General features: G+C 41.7%; 3 protein-coding genes across 4 annotated transcripts in view; 2 read left to right on the forward strand and 1 right to left on the reverse strand.

Annotated features, from left to right (window-relative positions):
- Nucleotides 1–23,023, forward strand: part of LOC135557294 (uncharacterized) — a 43,905-nt gene that overhangs the window by 3,614 nt on the left and 17,268 nt on the right. The window contains 9 exon segments of the mRNA XM_064990478.1: nt 156–272; nt 436–564; nt 751–820; nt 20,646–20,856; nt 21,413–21,573; nt 21,722–21,904; nt 22,133–22,178; nt 22,437–22,549; nt 22,728–22,901. Of these exon segments, the coding sequence (XP_064846550.1) occupies nt 156–272; nt 436–564; nt 751–820; nt 20,646–20,856; nt 21,413–21,573; nt 21,722–21,904; nt 22,133–22,178; nt 22,437–22,549; nt 22,728–22,901 (1,204 nt within the window).
- On the reverse strand, nt 8,443–11,517 carry LOC135557696 (interferon-induced protein 44-like). Its single transcript, XM_064991216.1, has 7 exons — nt 10,812–11,517; nt 10,667–10,718; nt 10,308–10,503; nt 9,844–9,996; nt 9,333–9,504; nt 8,921–9,021; nt 8,443–8,807 (listed from the first exon to the last, which is right to left on the reverse strand). Exons 1-7 carry the CDS (start codon nt 11,290–11,292, stop codon nt 8,589–8,591), a joined length of 1,374 nt encoding a protein of 457 aa, XP_064847288.1. The 5' UTR covers nt 11,293–11,517; the 3' UTR covers nt 8,443–8,588.
- Nucleotides 11,505–17,272, forward strand: LOC135557697 (interferon-induced protein 44-like). 2 transcript variants are annotated; one of them, XM_064991218.1, is made up of 7 exons: nt 11,505–11,579; nt 12,370–12,400; nt 13,264–13,459; nt 15,949–16,101; nt 16,361–16,532; nt 16,659–16,759; nt 16,861–17,272. In XM_064991218.1, the coding sequence occupies exons 3-7, from the start codon at nt 13,343–13,345 to the stop codon at nt 17,077–17,079; spliced, it is 762 nt and encodes a 253-aa protein (XP_064847290.1). In that variant the 5' UTR covers nt 11,505–11,579; nt 12,370–12,400; nt 13,264–13,342; the 3' UTR covers nt 17,080–17,272. The 2 variants fall into 2 exon arrangements, with proteins under 2 accessions (XP_064847290.1, XP_064847289.1); XM_064991217.1 differs by lacking the exon at nt 11,505–11,579 and adding an exon at nt 11,586–12,271.

A 23,023-nucleotide genomic window follows, 5' to 3' on the forward strand; every position in this document is an offset into this window, starting at 1 on the left:
GTAGTAAAGTAAAAGTTGCCAAAAATATAAATAGCAATGCACATATACCTGCAAAAAACTACTTCAGTAGTACTTTGAAGTATTTTTTACTTAAGTACTTTACACCACTTCTCAACTGTGTACCTCAGTGTGTTGACCACTGTCGCCCCCTGTAGGAAAGCAGACATACAGCGTTCCCCCGAAGGAACAGCAGATCATGACTGAGCTCTATAAGAATGGCCCAGTGGAGGCAGCCTTCTCTGTCTATGAGGACTTCCTCCTTTACAAGACCGGTGAGACTTATATTTATTTTTCCTCTCTCACACACACATCCACACAGAGGCGCAAGCACAGACAAACACTCACACACACACTCCATAGACTATGCATGTACTCACAGATCTGACAGGTTGTAGACTCCTAAGGGGTCACTTTATCTCTGTTCTATGTTGCCAGGTGTGTACCAGCATGTGACTGGACAGATGCTGGGGGGTCATGCCATCAAGATCCTGGGCTGGGGAAAGGAGAATAACACCCCCTACTGGCTGGTTGCCAACTCCTGGAACACAGACTGGGGTGACAATGGTGAGGGTGGCTAACAGCAGACACCATTGCATACCACTGTCACTGACTCAACTCTTATTTTTCTTTGTATAGATGGACATGTCAATATCTTCATGTGTAATACTGTTGATGTGACATGCAGTATAATGGTGTGATATGATACCTTCGGCCTAATGTATGACTCATCTGTATTGGTTCTCTTTGAAGGGTTCTTCAAGATCCTGCGGGGAAAGGATGAGTGTGGCATTGAATCCGAGATAGTGGCGGGGATACCCCGGCTTTAGATAAATATTTTAAGGCTGTGCTCAGAGGGTGCTCTCGATGGCCTATCCACCACCCTGCCTTCTAATTCAAAGCGAGGGTGTCCTGCATAATCCTCAGTATGGATGTCTGGGTTTCATAACTGATCCGTTTTAAATTGTAGATTCATTCTATGCTCTTCGGGTTGGTTTCCCAGACTCAGTTTAAACCTAGTCCTGGACTAAAGGCTAGTTCAATGGAGATTCTATATTTACCATGCTTTTTACTAGGCTTAATGTGTATATGAAACCGGCCTTTTACGCTCGTAATATTTAAAAGCTCCTCATAAACTGCTTATGTTGTTGAATTCTGCTTTAGTCGTCATTTTCTCTACTTTCTCCATATTGACTGGTGCAATATTCAACTTGGGTATTTCTTCATTGATAAGCATTCACAAAAAGTGTAGAATACACAACAATTTAATATGTTGTTCATGTTATTAACACAGGAAATACAAATTAGTTCCTCAAATCCTATCCACATTCAATTGCCAGGGTCAGAGGTTCCAAGCCTGTTCTATTCATTCTATTGCTACGATCACTTGCACATAAGGCAGACAGATCAACAAAAATGAATGAAAATACACATTTCCAAGATAACGATGTGAATATAACATGTGTATTGTGCCATACACAGTGGGGCAAAAAAAGTATTTAGTCAGCCACCAATTGTGCAAGTTCTCCCACTTAAAGATGAGAGGCCTGTAATTTTCATAGGTACACTTCAACTATGACAGACAAAATGATAAAAGAAAAATCCAGAAAAATCACATTGTAGGATTTTTAATTAATTTATTTGCAAATTATGGTGGAAAATAAGTATTTGGTCAATAACAAAAGTTTCTCAATACTTTGTTATATACCCTTTGTTGGCAAGACCGAGGTCAAACGTTTTTTGTAAGTCTACACAAGGTATTCACACACTGTTGCTGGTATTTTGGCCCATTCCTCCATGCAGATCTCCTCTAGAGCAGTGATGTTTTGGGGGTGTTACTGGGCAACACGGACTTTCAACTCCCTCCAAAGATTTTCTATGGGGTTGAGATCTGGAGACTGGCTAGGCCACTCCAGGACCTTGAAATGCTTCTTACGAAGCCACTCCTTCGTTGCCCGGGCGGTGTGTTTGGGATCATTGTCATGCTGAAAGACCCAGCCACGTTTCATCTTCAATGCCGTTGCTGATGGTAGGCTTTGTTACTTTGGTCCCAGCTCTCTGCAGGTCATTCACTAGGTCCCACCGTGTGGTTCTGGGATTTTTGCTCACTGTTCTTGTGATAATTTTGACCCCACGGGGTGAGATCTTGCATGGAGCCCCAGATCGAGGGAGATTATCAGTGGTCTTGTATGTCTTCCGTTTCCTAATAATTGTTCCCACAGTTGATTTCTTCAAACCAAGCTGCTTACCTATTGCAGATTCAGTCTTCCCAGCCTGGTGCAGGTCTACAATTTTGTTTCTGCTGTCCTTTGACAGCTCTTTGGTCTTGGCCATAGTGGAGTTTGGAGTGTGACTGTTTGAGGTTGTGGACAGGTGTCTTTTATACTGATAAGTTCAAAAAGGTGCCATTAATACAGGTAATGAGTGGAGGACAGAGGAGCCTGTTAAAGAAGAAGTTACAGGTCTGTGAGAGCCAGAAATCTTGCTTGTTTGTAGGTGACGAAATACTTATGTATTTTCCACCATAATTTGCAGATAAATAAATAAAAAATCCTACAATGTGATTTTTCTGGATTTTTTCTCTCTCATTGTGTCTGTCATAGTTGAAGTATACCTATGATAAATTACAGGCCTCTCATCTTTTTAAGTGGGAGAACTTGCACAATTGGTGGCTGACTAAATACTTTTTTTGCCCCACTGTATGTATGTATGTATGTATGTATGTATGTATGTATGTATGTATGTATGTATGTATGTATGTATGTATGTATGTATGTATACCTTGTGTCCCTCGGGGGCGTGCCCGTTGATGACAGCCAGTGCGTCTGGGAGGGTCAGGCCAGTGTCGTCTCACATCCCCCAGAGCCAACACATTACATAGGGTCAGAGCTGTGGGCTTCTCCCCTTTCTCTGACTGGATGTCATAGCATGAGCTGCATGAAGGGGAGCTGGAAGGGTCAAATCAGATGTACAGTAGATCACAACATCTACAATATAAATGGATTGGTCTTGTATAAAAGGTAGATTTTCCTTATCAATAAAAGCTTGAAATGCTTTTGTAGGCTACTCAAACTGTCATTAGGTGGAAAATAGGTAGTCATAACATGATAACAAAAACAGATGAAGAAATGGGACTTGGATGACAGATATACTAATAGGCCTACCCTCTTGGTAAACAACTCGGCAGAAATGCCAATATTGGGCAGCAGAACAACTCGCCCATACATCACAGATCTGATAGAGCTAATAAAGCTGGATTTTTTTTGACCCAGCAGCAGAACCCTGACCCGCTTCAAATCAAATCAAATTTGATTTGTCACATACACATGGTTAGCAGATGTTAATGCGAGTGTAGCGAAATTCTTGTGCTTCTAGTTCCGACAATGCTTCAGAGACTGGCAGGCTGGTTTGAAGGAGACCAGATTCTCCTTCAGAGCATCCCTGTCCCTAGTGATATGAGTTTGAGAGAAGTGATAAATACCATGCAATATTGTTTAGTCATCAGATGTGTTTGCCTTGTTATAGCAAGAAGGCTACAACCAATTTCTTGATTTTGGTGGGGTAAATATTTGGTCATTGAAAATGGGACCTTGCTAATAAGTTGACTGTATAAATGACCATGTCAACCTTGTTCTCTAAAATATTAGAAATAATGATATGCATAGCCTACTTCTCAGTCCACGCCAGGATCCTCCATGGGCCGGTAAGCAGCACACTCCCAGCATCTTAGGACAGTGAACAGTAGGCTAAATCCGCGACATCTTAGTCCATGTATGGTACAGTAGTTACTGGCTATAATTAAACCATCGGTTACCTTCAAAATTCCCTTTATAAACTCATTAAATTAAAAACAGTAGGGTAGGGGGATTGAAGTAGTGTTGGCTGAGAACAAAATAACAGTGATCACCGACGTACCTAGCCCTTGATCATGACTTAGTTCCATTACATTACACATATGGGTAATTGGAGGATGGCATCTTCAGTAGGGGGTGGTTGTTAAAATCCCCGACGCTCATTCTGAACACGGAACTCAAACCGGCTGCGCGCGTGCGCCATCGTGCATATATTTATTTTGTCCCCCTTCTCCAAACGCGATCACGACACGCAGGTTAAAATTTTTAAAACAAACTCTGAACCAATTACATTAATTTGGGCATAGGTCGAAAATCATTAAATATGTATAGAAATTTAGCTAGTTAGCTTGCACTTGCTAGCTAATTTGTCCTATTTAGCTAGCTTATTGTTGCCTGCAAATTTGTCCTGGGATATAAACATTCGGTTGTTATTTTACCTGAAATGCACAAAGACCTCTACTCCGACAATTAATCCACACATAAAACGACCAACCGAATCGTTTCTATTCATCTCTCCTCATTCCAGGCTTTTTCATCGTTTAATTTGTATTCTGGCTTCACAAATGTTGCCTTTATGGCTCAAAGTAGACTGGAGCGCAAGGTAGTTGGAAAACGTATGTCCCAAAGCACTGGATATGAAACGAAACTTATTCTTCTTCTTTGATGAGGTTTAACTTAAGATTCGTCCCTACAGTACCGTTGATAAGAATTGCTATAAATACAATCTTGCTTAAACATATATCACTTGTTGCCCTATCCCTCTGTACTGGTACAAATCTACTACTCACACCACTCCTCTCAGGTACCCTCCCCTTGACCCATCTTCCTCTACTTTCTTCACTGCCTCAGCATATGACCACTTCTGCACTACTCTAACTCTGAAAACCTCAACCTGCCTTTCTTGCACGGGACATTTCTGATCCCCAGCCCCATGGGCACGCCTACAATTAACACATATCACTACTTTCCCCAATGCTACACATTCCTTTGTCTCATGCCCTGCTGCACACTTCTCACATCTAGGAACTTCCCTCCTACACACTGGTGCCACACGCCCATAAGCTTGACACATGTAACAACTTAATGTATTTGGTATAAAAGCTCGTACAGGATAACTTATATATCCTAACATCAATTTGTCGGGCAAAGACTCATAAGATCATAACATCAAAACTCATAAGAACAGACAATGACGCTTCTGTTTCTCCACTCACGCCACCCTGCCTGCGTCACACCAAACGACGAGCATCAAACACCGGGAATCTTCTCCTTCAGTTTGTCAGCTTTCACATTTACCTCTACCCCAGTAATCACTCCTTTCAATGGTGCCCTTCACATTTCTTGCCCCATTAGTTTAATGCAGAGTGCCTGCTCCCTCTGACCAGCAGAAACACAAACAATTGTCACAAGACCACCTCTAGTTACCCTAACTGATTCCACAGCACCCAACTCTGTTTTAACCCACCCTGAAACATCAAATGGATCAGCCAAAATGCAAGGGCCCACTTTTCCCCAAAACTTCACTCCTACTGTCAGATTCATCTTTATCCTGACCCTCGGTGCAAGCCTCAGGCTCCGAGAACTTCACCACACCGACCACCTCCGATACTTTGCCCTCATTCACTTCCATTTCTCTTCCTGTCTTCAACTCACTCTGCTTACATTTTCCACCATTTTTCTTTAACAAACCATCTCATTTTTCCCTTCCATTTTTAACAGACTCAAGCTCAACCTGTTCCTCCCTCTCTCTCTTAGACCTCCTCTGCCTCTCTTTTTCCCTCCATTCCTCCTCCATTTTCCAGGTATAAGTCTCCTTATGATAATACTTTACTTCTCCTGACATACATCTTGTTCTTGCCTTGTCAAGGGACGCCATTTAACCGGCTGTCACAATCTCCGTACAATCAGCACAAACCCCTCGGGATGTAGCGCTCATCAGTGCATCCCACTTGTTCACCTAGGAAAATACACTTATTTATTTCACTGATTATAAGGGTGGACTTAAATGTGGTCAGGGCCAAAGGTTAGTATCGCCAGTGAGATTTGGTCTATTAGCCTATAACCTGCTTTAGAGAAATGTATTCATCAAATATTGTAAGAGCTTTCATTGTCTACTTAGATGCCCCATTTATTTATCCTACGGTTCTGACTTGGTGTACAGGGAGAGCACTATAAGATTGGCCCATGTTCTGAATTCTGTCGCTGTACATTTCAAAAGTGCCAAACAAATGGTTATATTGACTAACGTTATGTCCATCCTAGGTCACTCATTGTCTTAATCTATATTACGGATTGCCTCTTATCGACTTGTCGTCCCCTTATGTCGTAGTTAGTACATCTCAATTGTCATTAGAAACCACACTTGTTTAATCAAGTCAGCCATATCAGCTATGTTTTGTTAAAAAGCAGTAAATGAGACTGAATTAACTGTTTCGCTGCCAGACAAGGCTCCGCTGATAGCCAGGTGTAGCAGTGGTAATAAGGGCCCACAAAAAGCTGTCCTAACAGTTTGTGGACACCGTTTGTCACCTTTATAGTGCAATTAATGTATTGTTTAGTGTTGTGTTGTGGCTTTGCTGGCATGCATTCCAACTGTTTATTTTTTGCCCCACCAAGATTTACATGCTAAACTCACCACTGTTAAGGGCTAATAGTACACGCCACTGTGGTCCATCATTGGAAACCTAAATGTCAAAGTGGCCACTTATTGAAGGGTCATACTGTTAAATGGTATTGCTCCATTTATAGTAGCACCAACTGTGTTACTACGCAGTCGACAAGGAAACATTGTAAGTCCTGTGAAAAAAACTTTTCAACCCACTTGCTCTTACTGATCTGTGTTCTCTTTTGTAGGTTTCTTCAAGATCCTGCAGGGAAAGGACGAGTGTGGCATCGAATCAGAGATAGTGGCTGGGATCCCACGACTTAAGAGGAGTCCAGGCTTATCCCCAGGACTGGGGTCGACTCAGAACTGTGGTCCATTTAAAATAAAATTGTCTTCAGTTTATGAAGTGGAAATAATAAAACATTCAGTATTTTTTACTTGTGTGTGTAAAACCTAGGAATATCTTTGGAACAAGTATTTTTTTACTTTTTCATATTTCCCAATGATCAGAAGCATGTTGATGGCTAGCTGTTAACTACAAAACAATAGTTTGTTCTACATTTTTATATTGCAATGACTATTATGTTGACTGTACTCCAATGGCGAGTTGTTTAAAATAACCTAAGTGGCATTGGGAGGTTTCAACAAAAACTGAGTTAATGACATTTGAAACAGAGCAGAAAAAAACAACAATGGTGAAAGACAGTATCTTGAAAAATAACCAACCTATGAACCCCATTTAAATCCATGAGAAAGCTCACGGTACCATTTAAAGACGTACATAGACATTACAAACATCTTCTAATGACCGATGTTGGGGAAGTAAAGCGTTACTTATTCAGAAAATATTTCCCCATCGTTTCCATGATCTGATCTGGATTTGTTTCGTCATTTGGTCCTCCGGCGAGCGGAGAAAGCTATTTGGAGAATTGTTACGACAGCTGTCAACAAAAATTGATAGAGGGCGCACCTCTGATATTTGCCATTGATCGCTTCTGTGATAGCACATCCAGTAAAGGGCTTCACCGTCTCGTGACAAGTGTGCGCTCTATGCAATGGTCACACTGGCGGCACACTGGCTGCAAATACAGAGGTTTTGCTTATATAATAGGCTCGGTTGTGCAACAACATCCATTTCATTGGATGACATAAATAGTCAATTCCTATTTTTCTACCTTTATTTTTTCATTAATTTAACTTTCCCAATGCGAGGGAATTTATCTGACAGCAGACTCTCTTAAAATGATTTCCCTGTTCCAAATTATCCATCTTCATGAAATGATTCAGCAAATAGCATGGTCTACTCGTAGTTTTGTATGTATGCCTATTGCCTATGCATATAGACTATAAATTACCACTGCGCATTGTTTAGACAGACTTTCAATTTTATGATCAGTGCGCTGGAATATGGCTGCAGTTTGTGGATTATCAATTTGTACAATTTGTTTTATATCAAGCCAAAGGAGGACACATGGAATGATTGATTTAGATGGTTGAATTTACAGAAAAGTAGGGCGATATTTTCTTGATTTTAAAATGGATGAAAACAACAATGCTTAGCCTACATCTCACCAGTGGAGGCTGCGGAGGGGAGGACTCTTCCTTATAATGGCTGGAACCGAACGAATGAAATGGCATCAAATGCATGGAACCATGTGTTTGATGTATTTGATACCATTGCACTTACTCCGCTCCAGCCATTAATACAAGCCCGTCCTCCCCAATTAAGGTGCCAACAACCTGCTGTGCATCTCACAGTGCATAAAAAGGTTGTCTTGTGTGAGAGGCTACCTATACTTTGGTATAAATCTTCAATGCAAACATAAATACATCAGTGAATAGATCAGACTACACCAGTTAGGAAATAGTTGTGACCAAGATGTTCCTGATTGGGTTAAAGGAGAAAAAAGAAAGAATTTGATGAACCTATCTTTTGTAGAGTGTGCGTGGCTTACCTCCCTCTGAGGCTCAGAAAGTTAAACAAACTAAGGTTTTGAGATTTATTTTCGTGAAAGCAACACAAAGTAATATAACAAGTAATGCGTTACTTTCATGTAATATTACTTTTTCAAGTAACTACTCCCAACACTGCTTATGACACATGCATTGCAGCACAACACCTTTCTACCCAGTTACTTATCAAACAGTAAACCGTCACTGGACGGTTTGTTATCTGCAGGGGTTGAAGGGCAGTAATCCTCAAATGTGTCGTCCACAGCTTGGAGAATGTGATGAACTGCACTCAGCAGCAGGATGTCAGTGTTGCAGCTCACAGACAACTCACTGGAATAGTTCTTCACTGGAAGCACATAGGACACTGGCAAACCCACCACCTCTGCTGCCTTCTGCATCTGTGGCACAGCAAAACATATGATAGATTGCAAATAAAACTTAAAAAAATACTGTTCCATCATATTATTGAGTGAATCTAAATTGATTAAAACGTTTGAATTACTTAACCTACCTTCTCCTGTAGGATGCGGCTGGAGTAGACAAACTTCACATCCTCTTGGACGGCATGACACACCTGGTCCACATGGGTCAACAGAACCACCTGGGGGATGTCTGGAGAGGATGGTGTCATATAGATGTAGGATCTTAATTGTATCACTCTTTCGCTGCTGAGAATGTTCCTGCACAGCAGGAAATGCAAACTTGTAGGGTATTTGAGCTTTAAAAAGTATTCGGAAGTCTGTAATTTCCACATTGACATTTCAGACTGATTTGCCTTAGGTAAATTGTATCAACCTCTGCAAAAATGTGCATTAATTATAATCACATAATAATTCACATTTCCTGCGGAAGCAAACTGGCTCAAATTAAGATCCCTACATCTGGATACAGTAGTCAATGTGTGTGTGTTTCTGAAATCTCACCTAGGTCTGAGATTTCAGCTTGAAGTGTCCTCAGTGTCTCTGTAAGGTCCTCACTGGTGGTCATGACTTGGCAGGCATTCAAAACAAACACCGCACAATGGATTTGGTCATTTACCGATGGAACAGGTCTGTAACCTGAAGTCTCAGCTTTGATGGGCGCTTCACTTTGAAACTATTGTGTTGGACAATGTCATTGTGTTGCCATAAAAACAAACAGAACAAATTAATTAATATTGTTGCGATCCAGTAATGAGCCATGTTATTATTCCCACAAAGTGGGTTAACCCTATTGACATAATGCAACCCAGTGGCCTGGGTTCACGGCCCTGTCCCTATGTTAGCTATAATGTGTGTATGTTGGTTACAAAGTGAATAATATGCATAACATGTTAATAATATAACATCTTCAGTAAAATATTACATGGAGGTTCATTTGATCTTTATCCCAAGCAAGGCTAGGAATCATCATGAAGACATTGCTACTCCCAGAAAGAAAACAAATGCTACCTACCTTGTGTCCCTCGGGGGCGTGCCCGTTGATGACAGCCAGTGCGTCTGGGAGGGTCAGGCCAGTCGTCTCACCGTCCCCCAGAGCCAACACATCACACAGGGTCAGAGCTGTGGGCTTCCCTCCTCTCTCTGACCGGATGTCATATGACTTCAGCTGGGTAGATAGAGAGAGGACAGACAATGTTATCAGTCTTTTGTAAGAGACAAACTCAGACAATGACCCCCAAAAATACAAACATACAGTATATCCATAGATGAAAGGGGAGTATCTTTGGTATATATCCCTTCCCATCCACCCACCCACAAGGCAGGTCCTCACATTCAGAGACACACTGATATGGTCCAGATGTTCTCAAGTATCAAGCATTTCTCTTGTCTGTTACAAATGTTAATCCTTAGCTTTCTATCTCTGTCAAGGCATTATCAATCTTATCTGCTAAAAACTCTTTGTTTCAGACACTATACCTTCTTGATGAAGCCCTTTGTTGCAGTGCCAATAAAAGGCAGGAGAAGGACTCTTCCGAACATCACAGATCTGACAGAGTTGATGAAGCTGGATTTTCCTGACCCAGGAGGACCCATCAGCAGAACCCTGACTTGGTTCAGAGACTGGCAGGCCGGTTTGAAGGAGACCAGATTCTTCCTCAGTGACCCCCTCTCTCTGGTAAAATGGGACATCATAGTAAGAGTCGTAATATTACATCAGACAGCCTGCAGACAGCTTTTAGACCACCAATACTAAGCCACAGACTAGCCTCTACTGGTGTATAACAGATTACTTTGTTATTGATAGATTCTGGAAATTAATTTCCAATGTGACCTACTTCTCAGTCCACGACAGCTCCCTCCAAGGGTTCAGCAGCACATCTCCAACACCTTGAACATAAAATAACAAACAATTACAGTAGGCCTAGACGACATTTTCAGAGAGTACATTTAATTCATCACATTGTATTGGGGCAGAATTACTTTGAATGCGATGCAACTCCACAACCATGAAGGGCACCTCAAACTCGTCACTCCAATCGGTGGGTGTGTAGGTATCATCGAACCCCACATCAACACAGAGTGTTTTGTCCTTATTGCTGTAAATGTTTAGGCAACCCCCAAAGCCTATTTTTTCTCTATTAAAAATGATTGAATTATGGTGGTTCACGACAGGAAAGACGTTTGCTTTTTGATGGTCTATTTCGAAGACAAATGCCCCTCTGTCCTCTTGGCAATAAAAACCAGGTCGTTTACTCATATATCCCCCCTTCATCGTGCCGGATTCCAAATAAACGATTACGATGAATCTTCCCTCTTGATCGAATTTAGAAATCAAATCGCTCATCTTAAATCCATGGTTGGGCACCTTGTAGAGCAGGTGAAGTCGGACAGGTTCGGGAAAAAACTGTAACAACTGTTTCTCTCCCCCCAAATCCAGTGCAGATACGGCTGCATGGGCCATGGGGAAATCAAGCGGAGATAACTAGCCTGCTACGAAATCGACGAGCTATATGCAAATCAAATATGTGTGCCTATTTCCAATAGTAGTCTGTTTTGTAAAAATGTCCGCACCGCTATCAATAATGGTCTCACTGTGGAATGGCCATATCCACATATATGGAAATAACTGAATAACTGACTATCGGAGATGAGATATTCCACAAAAACGAAACTTACTGTAGCCCAACCCACATTTACTGTGCACAAAATAACTGCGCCTAAAGGACCGGACATGAAGGCATTGGGAGGGTGAGCAATTCGTAAACAACTATTCTATTTTCCTGGTAGCCTAGGGTGGGTTGGCTAATATTTTATGATTGGTGACAGGTTTAATTTCTCTGAAACACTCTAGGCCTACTATTGATGTGGTGCGGGTTCGTAGGCTATCCATTAAACCGGCTCAGAAATAAGACTTGGAATTATTTTATTTGCATAGCTGTAGTAGATTTCATCGTGACATCACGTTTTTTTAATGGCTTCAGTAGTAGCTAAATTGAGTTTGGAGCAAGAGACGCATTTGTTGAAGCTCCTTCCCGAACCTGCCCAACTTCACCTGCTCTACAAGGGAAGCCATCATGGGTTCCACATGCATACGCTGAGATCTAAAATTGACAAAGAAGGAAGATTCGTTGTAATAGTGTATTTCAATTCTGGGGATGTAAAGGGGGGTTACCTAAGTAAATCGTCTAATGAGAGTGAGGACCAAGACGCATTTGCCTTCGAAATAAACCATCAAGAAGTAACACACTTCCCTGTTCTGGATGACTCTAAGGCGACGCATTTTTCAACCTCTATGTCAAATGGTTGCTTGAAGTTTGGGGATTGTCTAAAGTTGTACACCGAGAATAGATCCATTTGCGTGGAATCGTGGGATATTATGTATCACCAGGGTTATTGGCGGGGGCCGGAGTACCTGAATGTTGAGCTGTATCGAGTTGGAAGTAAATATAACTACTCATCACCCAAATTTGTTTTTAATTTCTGTCATTATTGTACTGTTATTTGTAGTGATTATGCTCTTATTCATTTTATATTCAAGGTGCACGGAGAGAGCTGCCATGGACTGAGGAGTAGGTCACATTGTTAATTAATTTACGGAGTCCAACATTCATTAACTTTAAGCAGTCTGCTTCTGCTATGACAACTAGAAACACTATTTGAAGCCTGATGCAGACCTGGGTGCAAATACTATCTAAGGTTTTTCAATGACTTTCACATAGACTACATTTCAAAGTAAGTTTTAGAATATCTTTTCTTAGAAAATACAAGCTGTTGAATATTTGGCAATGTATTTGAAAATACTCATACATTGACAAGTGTATTTTCAAAGACATTTGTATTTGAACCTAGGTCTGTTTGGTGCTATGTGTATTTTAAATATGTTTGGAAACAAGTAGCCTATTTGAAAATAGTTTCAAATAGTCATCATAGGAAACATTATTTGCAAATACATAGAAAATAAGTCATTAAAATACAAATACTTAAGCATGTCTTTGAACTTGGGCTGTCAAACAAGAACATTGTTTTATTGAGTTATTTGCAGGATTTGCTGGGATTTAATTGCGATTAATGGTAAATTCCGTATTTGCTCAAATTGAGCCTGTTATTTACAATTTTCCATGCAAAAAACCATTACAATTATATTGACGTCTGATGTTGTCTAAAGTAACTACCAAATTAGGTACATTTAGAAAGCACATTTTCTTTAACCTCAGTGTCAACTAGTTTTTACATGGCATTGTACATTTTAGCTGTATAGATCTATTGGGATGTTTAGAGTATTTCCAACGCTTTCAGACAATGCGATTAATCACAATAAAAAATGAGTGCACTAAATGGCAAAATGTCTGATTAACTCTGACAGCACTTATTTCCACCCAGGTCTGATCTGATGTAATATTATGACTATTTCTGTGCAATTCCATTTAACCAGAGGGAGGTGGTCACTGAGGAAGAATCTGGTCTCCTTCAAACCGGCCTGCCGGTCTTTAAACCGGGTCAGAGTTCTGCTGATGGGTCCTGCTGGGTCAGGAAAATCCAGCTTCATCAACTCTGTCAGATCTGTGATGTTCGGAAGAGTCCTTCTCCTGCCTTTTATTGGCACTGCAACAAAGGGCTTCATCAAGAAGGTATAAAGTAAATCATCTGAAACAAGGAGTATTTTGCATGATACAAACAGTGAAGGTCTACACACCCATTGCACAGTCTTCACATTTTGCTGCCTTAAAATGTAATCTGAAAAGGGATCCACTTATTTATTTTCCTGTCCATCTACACAACCTAATCTACATTATTTTATACACAACAAAAATATAAACGCAACATGTAAAAAGATCCCAGACATTTTCTGTATGTAGAAAAATCTGATTTCTCATAAATGTTGTGCACAAATTTGTTTACATCCCTGTTAGTGAGCATTTCTCATTTGACAAGTTAATCCATCAACCTGAAATATGTGGCATGTCAAGAAGCTGATTAAACAGAATGATCATTACACAGGTGCAACTTGTGCTTGGGACAATTAAAGGCCACTCTAAAATGTGCAGTTTTGTCACACAACACAAAGTCACAGATGTCTCATGTTTTGAGAGAGCGTGCAATTGGAATGCTGACTGCATGAATGTCCACCAGAGCTGTTGGCAGAGAATTAAATGTTCATTTCTCTACCATAAGTCGCCTCCATCGTCATTTTAGAGAATTTGGCGGTGTTCAACTAGCCTCACAACTGCAGACCACGTGTAACCACGCCAACAGGAAATGTGAATTATGTGGATTATAATTTATAGAATTTTTTTGTAGGGGTAGATACATTTAGTAAAATCGTTGAAATTGTTGCATGTTGAGTATATATTTTTGTTCAGTATAATTTTCCAAACTACTAAGAAATACAAAATGAGGATGCATTGATTGCTTTTGTCGTGACGACTTTAAAATTCATCTGAAGACCGTTATTTATCTAATTAACTAAGTACGTTTAATTGTTACCTGATTAACTTAATCAGGTAACAATTAACTCATTAGGATTTGGGACACCACAAGAGCAGTTTTTTAAAGAGTTACCATCTCCCGAATGAAACTCTAAAAGGTGTTTACCTATCACATCATATAAACAGTCAACTTATTAATCATAACCTTGTCTAATATCATCATTCTGAACAGTTGTAACCTCCTTGCATCTGTAATAACCCAAGCCTTATTTATGATTCAGTACTACACAAATTAGTTTAATTATTTATTTACTCGCTAATTAACTGGGAATACAGGATAAACATACACACTCTGCACCTGTTATTGACTGGAGACGTAATACGCTGAAAACAAGTCCCTAGCGGAATGACAACAATGTTGATGCTTGTTAAAGAAGAGATGGAGAGAGAGGGACAGGGACACTTAACATTGGTACATTCAGAAATTATTCTCACCTACAGTAACCATATGCTTTGCACACAAACCGCCACCCGCTTTGAGTAAGAAATTATGAATGTATCTAGGCTACCCTGGGGTGGCAGGGTAGCCTAGTGGTTAGAGCGTTGGACTAGTTACCGGAAGGTTGCAAGCTCAAATCCCCGAGCTGACAAGGTACAAATCAGCCGTTCTGCCCCTGAACAGGCAGTTAACCCACTGTTCCTAGGCCGTCATTGAAAATAAGAATTTGTTCTTAACTGACTTGCCTAGTAAAATAAAGGTTAAAAAAAATAAAAAAAATGCCTGGGTTCACTGGGGTCTCTTGGTGAACAGCGCAGCCTTGGAAAGGGGTTTGGGCCTTTTTGCGGCATGCTTGGAAGGCTTTGATAGTCCGAAATGGTTCCAACAAGTCTTCTATTGTTGTCCTTCTTTGTCGTTGTCCAATATCCGATGACTTGTCGTGAAGTCCTGAACAGAACTACAGAGTTGACTTTCGTTCCATTCACTCTTGAAGAGGCTTCTTTGAAGATAGGCTAGCCAGCCGTATCGATGGTTTGAGCTGAGTAATAGGATAGTCCTACTTCAATTCACTTTGGAAGAGGACAGCTTCACATTTTTCTGTTCTGATGTGTTTTTTTCTTAACCCATCATTTATATAGTTTGCTCAAAAGGGGCGGTTCTGGCAGGCTGGCACGCTCCCTGACCTCACTCCGGGTGGTAACTACTCAGTATGTAAATATTATGGAAAACAATTCTCTTATAGCTTGTCAAAATACATCCCTCTCTTAACAAAAACACTTTCATAATTTTTCATATTACATGCACAACGCATAGTATGGAAACTTTGTATATGTAGTGGGTATACTTTCCAAGTTACAGTATTTCCTTTATAACATTTTTAATATGACATTTTAAGGCAGAAAAATGGGAAGACTGCAAGTGGTGTAGACTCACTAGCATCTTTAAGATACTGTAGATAGTGCCTTGACTGAGATAGAAACCCAATGAGTATAATTTGTAGCAGACAGAGACATGCTTGATGTTTGGGAACATCTGGACTTCCATATCAATGTGTTCATGAGTGTGAGGACTCGTCCTGTGGTTGGGAGGGATGAGGAAATGTGTGTTCTGTATGTCTGTCTCTTTAGCAGTCATCTGAGTTTGTCTAAAAAACGTGCTCTCAAAACACTGTCCGCTCTCCTTATCTACCCAGCTGAAGTCGTATGACATCCGGTCAGAGAGAGGGGGGAAGCCCACAGCTCTGACCCTTTGTGATGTGTTGGCTCTGGGGGATGGCGAGAGGACTGGCCTGACTCTCACAGACGCACTGGCTGTTATCAAGGGATATGCCCCCGAGGGACATGATGTATAGTATTACCTATCTAAATGTAACAATACAATCAAGATTTGAAAAAACCGTTAGTCTTACTGATGATAAATATCAGAAGAGATGGGCTTATATTGCTTGCTATGGTTTGTCCACATTTGACACATGTAAACTTGGAAGTCTACTTTTTAAATGTTTTATTGTTGATGCTGTTATAACCAACTTAGATAAACATACTAAATGTACAGTATCTGTTTTGTTTGCTTCTCATCAATAAAATGATTCTCCCACACAATAGTTTCAAAGTGAAGCGCCCATCAAAGCAGAGACTCCAGGTTACAGACCTGTTCCATCGATAAATGACCAAATCCATTGTGCGGTGTTCGTTCTGAATGCCTGCCAAATCATGTCCACCAGTGATGACCTTACAGAGACACTGAGGACACTTCAAGCTGAAATCACAGATCTGGGTGAGCTCATCCCAAAACTTCAGAGGGCAATTTTGATATCAGTTGATGTTATGTTTAACTGCATATCATAGCTATAACTGATTTCTCTCACTCTCTCCCTCACACACATGACACCGTCCTCTCCAGACATCCCCCAGGTGGTTCTGTTGACCCATGTGGACCAGGTGTGTCATGCCGTCCAAGAGGATGTGAAGTTTGTCTACTCCAGCCGCATCCTACAGGAGAAGGTACGTTAAGTAATTCAAACGTTTTAATCAATTTAGATTCACTCAATAATATGATGGAACAGTTTTATTTGCAATCTATCATGTGTTTTGCTGTGCCACAGATGCAGAAGGCAGCAGACGTGGTGGGTTTGCCTGTGTCCTATGTGCTTCCAGTTAAGAACTACTCCAGTGAGTTGTCTGTGAGCTGCAACACTGACATCCTGCTGCTGAGTGCAGTTCATCACATTCTCCAAGCTGTGGATGACACATATGAGGAAAACCACCCTCCCACCCCTGCAGAATTTCACAACAAGCCCTGTAACCGTTTAATATTTGACTAGTAACCATTGGTGAGAAATCATGTGCAGTTGTTTATTGTGATTGGATAATGTTTTCTTTGTTTTCTTTTGGGTGGAATTTTTTTCTCTCCAGATGTTGGAACCTACTTGTATGTTTATTAGGTTTAAAAATAACAAATTAATTCAAGTGAGACAAAGTATGTTGTTGTACAATAAACCAATGAGAAGATGACAATGTCTGTTAGATTTTATGTTGGCCTATTGTATACTTTGAAACAGTGACGTGGATGCCAGTGGATGGATGCCAGTGGTTCCCTACAAAATGTACAAATAACATACACTATTTTTTTCCTTCAATTTGCAAGAGTCTGCATCTATCTCACTGGAGAAAGCATCCGAGCGAGCTAAACAGCGTAGCCCATCTAGCTGATGCTGCCTGGTCAAAAAGATTGATATTGTTGCCACCCGTAGCATTCAATGCAACTGAATCCAGTGAGAATTTGGCCTCCCTTGATATTTTTTGTTGTTGACAATAACAGCCAAGTGTTGAGCTAAACTGAGTGAGCTCAACTGTGAATGATTCTGGCACACCAAAGAAAAGTGTCAAGGGAAGCCAGTTTGGATTTGGCTTCACACCCATCACATCAAGCCAAATGTCATTGACAGAATTGAATTGTTGCAACTTGTGTTGTCCTCCGGTCAGATAAAATTGGCCCTTTCCTAAATTAGCCATGGACAGAGATACGAATTTGGACTTGTGGTTTTACTTAGAATTAAGTACTGGCCAATGATTATAACAGCGATTCTGATCCAAACATAAATTCATACATTGTGCCTCCGGACTGAGAGGATAGAAGTTCAATATGTAGGTAGATTTAGTAGTATAAAGTTAGGAAAAGGATTAGGGTGAGTACATTTTTTCTTGTTGTTGCTAAGTACATTTTACAAAAGCTGGAGGAGTGTATGTGTGGACCGTGATAATTCCCTATTGATGTGGAAAGCGAGGAACTTGAAGCTCTCGGGCTGCTTTGGAGCGCAGAGGGGCCTGAGCCACTGATCCTGCTAGGATACAGATGGATGATGTAGATAGCCCACATAGGGGATTCACACTTGGTGTTTCAATAGAGCTTCAGTTGAGTAACATTACTCAAAATGTCAGTTGTAATTGCACCTGCATGAAAAATCTTCATATTTGTTTTCTTAGTGCTGCCTGAGTTAGAATATCCCACGATAAGCTGCAGACCATACTATTTACCAAGAGAGATTTCATCTATATTTTTCGTAGCTGTCTATTTACCGCTACAAACCGATGCTGGCACTGACTGCACTCGAACTGTGTTGGGCCATAAGCAAACAAGAAAATGCACATCCATTGTCAGCGCTCCTAGTGGTCAGTGATTTTAATGCAGGGAAACTGAACTCCTTACCTCATTTTTACCAGCATGTCACCTGTGGATCTAGAGGCGAAGAAAAACTCAAAATTACCCTTATTACAGACACAGAAATACAAAGCCATGTATTCGCCAAATCTGACCATAACTCTATCCTCCTGACTCCTGCTAACAAGCAAAAACTGAAACAGGAAGTACCAGTGACTCTCTCCCTATATTTAAAGTGCATGCTGCCACCTACAGTGATGGAATGCATGATCAATCATGATCTTCTCAATTCTGTACTACCATGAAAATAAAATTCTAAACCAAATTAATTGCTAGTTTCACCCAGAAGCACCAGCCCCGACAGTAGGTCTACTTACCACAGGTACATCCATGTAAGCTCCATCAGTCCACACTGTATTTCTAACAATCTGTTTTACGGCATCTGCATATGATACATCATGACTGATCCTATATCGCTGAACCTCTAGCCTCTCTCTGTACCTGGCATCCACCAAATGCTGCAGTGTTCTCCCCCACAATTCAGCATTTAACCTTCACATTGCTTCCACATTCACTGTAATCATGCGCTCCTTCACACATCTTTTCTTTCCTTTAGACTGAGCAGCTACATGTCCCATTCTTTGGCATTTAAAACACTGCAGTGCATATGGGACAAATTATATAACATTGCAACTAAGGAATCCTATCTGACTTTCTCAGACCTCAGCATCACTAATAAGCATTCAATTATTTGACCCTCTTTCTTACTGATCAATCTTTTGGCCTCAATCACTCTGCCTCTCTTCACATTTTCTTCAATATCATCTGTGGACATAGATATTGAGACCCCAGTGATGACTCTCCTCAATCTAGCATATGCACCAGGGACATGGCTTTTCATCACCTTCCCATTTTCCAATTCTTCTCTTGCTGAGCCTGGCTACCACACAATATTAACACTCTACCATTTCCAATGAACCAATCTAATTTCACTCCACCCACTTTTCTCTATGACATTAGTTAGTCAGATAAGGTGTTAGTGAGGCCCTGTTGTCTCATCAAACACTATCACCAACACATCATTACTCTTGCTTCCTACCTTGACCCTTATGCTTTCTTTACTAGATGCGCCAATGCTTTCTGAATCATGATCTCTCTTCTTCCTGTTTTTCAACTACCGACCATTCACGTCCTTGAACCTCATCCTACCGCTCCATACCATCAACACTAACACCCATATTGTTCTCAATCCAGCACAGCTGTTGCTTCACCAACTTTTCCTCCATTCCGTCCTAACTACTCGCTGCCATTTCCATCCTCTCGTCCCAATCGCCTCCTCTCTTCAATTATCTTGGACCTTTTTCAAAAGGAGGCGAGAGAGGACTGAGGAGAGAAAGCGCAGAAGTTGAGTAGTCTAATTGAGAAAAGGCCTGTCTCTCAATCCCCATCCCACTCCAGCCCAACAGTTGGAGATATTGCATTATCTAGCTAACTGCTGAGCTGCAACATAATTCCAAAGAAGAAGAACGGATGAGTCGACAAGGGCAGAGAAATACAATAACGGTGCCGACCCGGAACTGAGTTGTTGATTTTTATTCGATTGATTCAATTTAAATTAAAACGAATTCGTTGCAGAAATACCAAGTTTGACACGAATAGAGGAGAAGATAACACCCGAAAGGCGCATCTTTAGATGTTTCTTGTCAAGGCAGGTTTACGGACAGCTGTATTACTTGGAGGGTGCCCTAGTGACATTAGCTAGCTAGGCTATGTAACTGTTTCTGTGACGCCGACTGACTTATATGTTATTGTTAACGTTTAATGTTTTTTTTGTGTATTCGTCCACGATTTGCGTTCACTGGGAATAGTGAGCGAGTTTCTCTGGATGAAGGCTATACCAACGAGGTTTTCTCCCAGGATCATCTTGCCAAAGCAGGCCAGAGTTGCTACTTTGTTTCAACATTTTTTTTGCAGTCAGTAGGCTATCAGTGTTTGAGAATCTCCACCGAACTTCCCCACTTTTGATTGACGCTTGAAACATTGTTGACCTTCTGTCACAAGCTGCTAAAACGCGGACCCGGTTACGTTGTAACCTGAAGGGCATCTCATTGATAAGAAACAGTACGTATCTGTTCTGTAACTGCTGTGACAACGTTTCGCTTTGATAATTTTTTTTTTTACTAGGCTTAACTCTTTATTAATAGGCACTCTGTAGCTAGTAAGAGTCTAAACGCCCTCGGATCTCTGTACGTTGACATTCTGCCTCCGCAAATCCCCCCTGACGAGTGTGTTTGCATTCGTGTGTCATCACAGCACTGTCATGCTGCTGTCTCACTCCGACCTATGGAAAGTGTGTTTGGAGAACATCTACAGACCCTACACGGTGGTCCTCGCCACCATCACCGCTGCCCTGTACTACCTCTGGGGCCGTGAGGGCCAGGTCAGTCGCTCGGCCAGAGACTAGCTGCCTTCGGGGTACTGTCTTCTGGCTTTGAGAGCATGTGCCTCTGAGCTCCGTCTCATTTAACCTCTAGTATTTTACTCTTGAGTGCTTCATACCTATATCTGCAGGCACTTGCATTATGTCCATCCCTCACCTTAGTTTTTAGAGCAGGTTGTAAGAACCAAATATGTTAGCACCCAATATTGTATAGATATTGGACTTGATACCCCTATCAGATATAAATTAGGCCTGCACCCTGTAAGATATGCTTTCATCCACTGTTCCCCAGCACCTTTTACTCATATGCAGATTTTGTTCCATTGCCCAACCACTACAGCTCGCAGAATATATGTCTCATAGTGTGTGATTGTCTGTTTGGTTGCCTCTGCTTATTCCACACAGTTTTCACCCATTTCCATCTTCTCTTTCATTCTCCCTCTGTCTCTCTCACACCCACACTTACTCCTGTACACATCTTTGATTAGTCCCTTTTGCTTAAACACACACATGCTCACATACCCATGTCCTCTCTCTCTCTCTCTCACACCCTCAGACACCAGTCCTGGTGTGTAGCGATGCATTCCGTGTGTTCCTACAGAGGCACTGCCCCGTGGTGGCTGAGCCCTTCAGCCCTACTCCCTGGTGTTGGGGAGGCCGGCTGCAGACACTGGTCAGAGTGCTCATCAAGTCCAGCCCCCAGGTCGACTACAGGAAGTAAAACAACCCAGAACCCACAACTTCCTTCCTTCCTCTCTACCCATAACCTCTCTAGTCATCTGCATATTGGGCCAACTTACTGTATACCATTTGAAACGGTATTCAGTTAAAAGACTAACCCTCCTGTCTCCTCCACTATCCTCAGTGAGTTGATCAGGACGGCTGACGGAGGTCAGATCTCTCTGGACTGGGTAGATAACGGGGACAGCGCTGCCTACCCAGAATGCTACTCTCGTCCCACAGTGCTCATCCTGCCGGGCCTCACAGGGAACAGTCGTCAGACCTACGTCCTCCACGCCGTCAGCCAAGCCACCCGCCGCGGATACAGGTCAGCCTGAGAGGCCATGACCTTTCACTTTACCTGTCATGCTATATGGAATCCTTGGTTTAATCTCGAATACGTTCTTGTTGGTTCTGGATTGGACTAGATTGATTTTACAGTGCAGTATGGTAGCTTGACTGTCATCTGGAGTTGAGAAACACCGACATGGGGCTCTTTGTCACTGTGCTGAGGTTTGGAATCTGAGATTAGATCTTTGTCTCTCTGTTTCCCCAGATGTGTGGTCTTCAACAATAGAGGGTTTGGAGGAGAAGAACTACTGGTAAATTTAGGGAATGCCTTTTTAAGTGCACTTTCATGCATATTCCACCAGGGTCTGCCACAATGCAATTTTGCAAGCAGTTTAATAAGACATTATATTTCTGTTCAAAGGTTACATTGCACACAAACATCAATAATGTAACATAAGGTCTGTGCAGCGCTTCAGACTCGTAGTCTCATTCACATGTCAGCCCATGTCTTCTCTCCCAGTAGACTGATGATCCCAGTCCTGCCCCAGTAACCCCCCCCTCTCCCCCAGACCCCAATGACCTTCTGTGCGGCGGACACCTCGGACCTGGAGCGGGTGGTCCTCCATGTCAGGGAACTCTTCCCACAAGCCCCTCTGCTGGGCACCGGTGTGTCTCTGGGAGGGTAAGTGCTTAGAAAGGAAGAAAATGCATAGAGGTCATAACTGCTTAAGTCTGTTCATATAGTTTTTTTCTCCCTCTCTATACACTCTTCTTTCCCCCATCTTCTATCCTTCTCTTGTCTTTCTCTACCGCTTCTCCTGTCTTCTCCCTCACCCCTCCTATTCCTGACTGTATCACAGCATGCTCTTGTTGAACTACCTGGCTCGTAAGGGTAGTGAGGCAGGGCTTGTTGCCGGCCTCACAATGTCTGTCAGCTGGGACACGCTGGAGTCCTGTGCCTCGCTGGAACAACCAATCAACCGCCTGATCTTCAACCGACACCTCGCCAGCAACCTGTGCCAAGCCATTAACAGGTAAGACTGACTTGTCGTCAAGTTGTTGTGGTATCCATGTACGTGTTGCTGTGAATGTTGTTGCCATGGTTATTGGCCTTTCAAAATGGAACAAGACCTGTCATTACTAGCCTTGGTGTGAT

This window comes from Oncorhynchus masou, chromosome 16 (assembly GCF_036934945.1).
Source record: "Oncorhynchus masou masou isolate Uvic2021 chromosome 16, UVic_Omas_1.1, whole genome shotgun sequence".
Lineage (NCBI taxonomy): Eukaryota > Metazoa > Chordata > Actinopteri > Salmoniformes > Salmonidae > Oncorhynchus > Oncorhynchus masou.